This window comes from Nicotiana tomentosiformis, chromosome 5 (assembly GCF_000390325.3).
Source record: "Nicotiana tomentosiformis chromosome 5, ASM39032v3, whole genome shotgun sequence".
Lineage (NCBI taxonomy): Eukaryota > Viridiplantae > Streptophyta > Magnoliopsida > Solanales > Solanaceae > Nicotiana > Nicotiana tomentosiformis.
In genome coordinates this window covers 55,235,318-55,238,404 of record NC_090816.1, presented here as the reverse complement: position 1 = coordinate 55,238,404, position 3,087 = coordinate 55,235,318, and the positions used below count along the sequence as shown (strand labels likewise).

General features: G+C 41.7%; 1 protein-coding gene across 1 annotated transcript; it reads right to left on the bottom strand.

The window, feature by feature from the left end:
* Positions 1-319: 319 nt before the first annotated feature.
* LOC138892386 (uncharacterized) lies at positions 320-996 on the bottom strand. The gene is made up of 2 exons (XM_070176097.1): positions 676-996; positions 320-583 (listed from the first exon to the last, which is right to left on the bottom strand). The coding sequence occupies exons 1-2, from the start codon at positions 994-996 to the stop codon at positions 320-322; spliced, it is 585 nt and encodes a 194-aa protein (XP_070032198.1).
* Between the last annotated feature and the right edge of the window lie 2,091 nt (positions 997-3,087).

The following is a 3,087-nucleotide window of genomic DNA, read 5'->3' as shown; positions in this document are numbered from 1 at the left end:
AGCTGATTGTGAGTTGTTGCAGAGACTTCAAGGTATACTCGCCATTGCATTCGCATGCCTCAGAGTCACCTTCTGTTGTCTTTCATTACTATTGTTTATTTCCATTTCGGAACAATGGTGTATTAAGAGATTTTAGTGTACTCAGTAGAGCTTATGATTCCGTACTACTGATTTTGGGAAACATTACAACTATTGATCGTTTTTAGATATGTATGTCATTTACAGGTTTATGTTTTAATGGTTAAATGGTTTAAATATATTAATAACTCAGCATGTGTTAGGCTTACCTTGTTCTAGGGACTAGGTGGGTTCACGACCCTCAAGGTGGGATTTTGGGTCGTGACACTGGCTCTTCATCTACGAGGAAATAGTATGCATGCTGATCTTGGATCTTTATCTCGATGGGGTCGATGTAATTCTTGTTCGGGTGTTGAATCATGGATGATAGCATTGCGAAAGCATCGGCAAACGTATTCTGAATTCTGGGGACATGCTTGAACACGATCTTGGTGAACTTCTTACATAATTCCTTTACACAATGCAAGTATGGAACTATCTTGACATTCTTGGTGGTCCATTCGCCCTGAACTTAGTGGATCAGCAAATCAGAACCTCATATGACCAAACGTTCCTTAATGTTCATATCGACGCCATCCTAATCCCGAGGTTGCACACCTCGTACTCTACCATATTATTTGTACAGGGGGACCTTATCTTAGCTGAGATCGGATAATGTGGTCCTGATTTGGCGATTAGGACTGCCCCAATTCCTACTCCCTTGAAATTTGCAGCTCCATCAAAAAACATCCTCCACCCTGGGCATGACTCTGAAATGTCCTCCCCAACGAATATCACCTTTTCATCTAGGAAATATGTGGTAAGTGTCTTGTAGTCCTTGTCCACTGAGTTTTTTACAAGATGATCAACCAATTCTTGTCCCTTGATAGCTTTCTGCATCACGTACACGATGTTGAATTCACTGAGAAGAATCTGCATTTGGCTAACTTTCCCGTAGGCATCGACTTCTGGAAGACATACGTGAGCGGGTCAAGCCGGGATATCAGATATATGGTATATGCTGATAGGTAGTGTCTTAACTTCTGAGCAATCTAAGTCAAAGCATAGCATATCCGCTCTAACAAGGTGTATATGGCATCGTATGGTGTGAATTTCTTGCTCAGGTAGTAAATAGCTTGCTCCTTCTTTCCATTCTCGTCATGTTGTCCCAACACGCATCCGAATGCATTTTCCAAGACAGACAAGTATAATAGCAGCGTCTTCGCTGGTTCAGGGGGAACCGACACTGATGGACTAGACAAATACTCCTTGAATTTGTCAAAAGCTTTCTGACATTCCTCTGTCCATTTCGTAGCAGTATCTTTCTTCAATAACTTAAAAATCGGTTCACAGATTACTGTCGACTGGGTTATAAACTTACGGATGTAATTCAATCTTCCGAGGAAACTCATTATGTCCTTCTTGCTTTTGGGAGGAGGCAAGTCTTTGATAGCCTTGATCTTCGAGGGGTCCAGTTCTATCCCCTTTCTGATAACGATGAATCCTAACAGTTTTCCCGTGGGAACTCCAAATGCACATTTCGCAGGATTCAACTTCAAATTGTACCTTCGCAACTGCTCGAAGAACTTCCTCAAGTCACTCGAATGATCCACATATTTTTGTGATTTGATGATGATGTCGTCCTTATACAATTCAATTTCCTTGTGGATCATGTCATGAAAAAGGGTCGTCATGGCCCTCATGTAGGTGGCACTGGCGTTCTTAAGACCGAATGGCATGACCCTATAGCAATAAAATCCCTATGGCATGGTAAATGATGTCTTCTATGCATCCTTTTCATGCATCATAATCTTATGATATCCAGCGAAACAATCCACAAATGACTGCAAATCACGTTTCGCATAGTTGTCAATAAGCATATGGATATTTGGCAGAGGGAAATCATCCTTGGGACTGGCTTTGTGAGATCTCGATAATCCACGCATATCCTGATCTTTCCGTCTTTCTTAGGCACTGGTATGATGTTCTCCAACCAGGTAGGGTAATTGGTGATCCTTACCACATTTGTTTCTATCTGCTCGGTGGCTTCTTCTTTGATCCTTGGACTTAGATGTGACTTGAATTTTCTAGGTTTCTACTTGACTAGTGTCCTGGCAAGATCGCTGGGAAATTGGTACAAGACGATGTTGGTACTTAATCCAGGAATGTCGTTATCCGACCAGCCGAACACATTGATGTATTGTCGAAGGAGCTCTACCAATATTTCCTTCTATTGTGCCTTCAGGTGGATGCTGATTGGAGTCTATTTTACATCTTTTTCACTTCCTAGATTGATCACCTGTTCTCTTCAAGGTTGGGTTTCTTCTGAATTTCTAGCTGTACGATCTCTTGCTGTAGATTCTCAGGCATCATACTCTTGTTATACTCTTCGTAGTCTGGATCATTTTGCTCGAGGGTTTCGTTACATGTCATAATCGCGGAATGCGGTTTTTCATTAATTTGATTGCTGAAAAGAAAAATTGAATATAAATAAAGACAAAGACAAATTTGCAATGATTTTCAGGAAAATAATTCTTTTATTTCACCAAAAGGAACATCTCAACATTCAAAGAGGCAGTTTAACAAAAAGCACATGCATGGTTCGGGCCTTAATTGACCATGTAGTTTTCGAAATTACTATAATTCCACACTACCAATACTCTCGACGTACCATAGATGGACTGGCTATCCAGTTTTGCAAGGTCTCTCCTTGTTCGGCATCCCAAATGGTCTGTGTATTGATATAAGCTTTGCTGCAACACTCCTCGATCATCGTCACAAACAATCTTCCTATCCCGTCGATGATATCCTCTTCTGATGGTGAGCTCTGGCCCGGGCTCGGAACATGCTCTGGTACGAAAACCTTTTTCCCAGGGTTACCATTATAGGTTCTTCCAGTTGCAGGTTGGTATCCCATGCTAGCAGTACCTTTCCGCCCCTTGGTTGAATTGGCTCAGTTATCCATCTGATCGGGCTCCCAGCCCGGACCCTAGTCTGTATCCATACTACATCATTTCTTGAACTGCCATT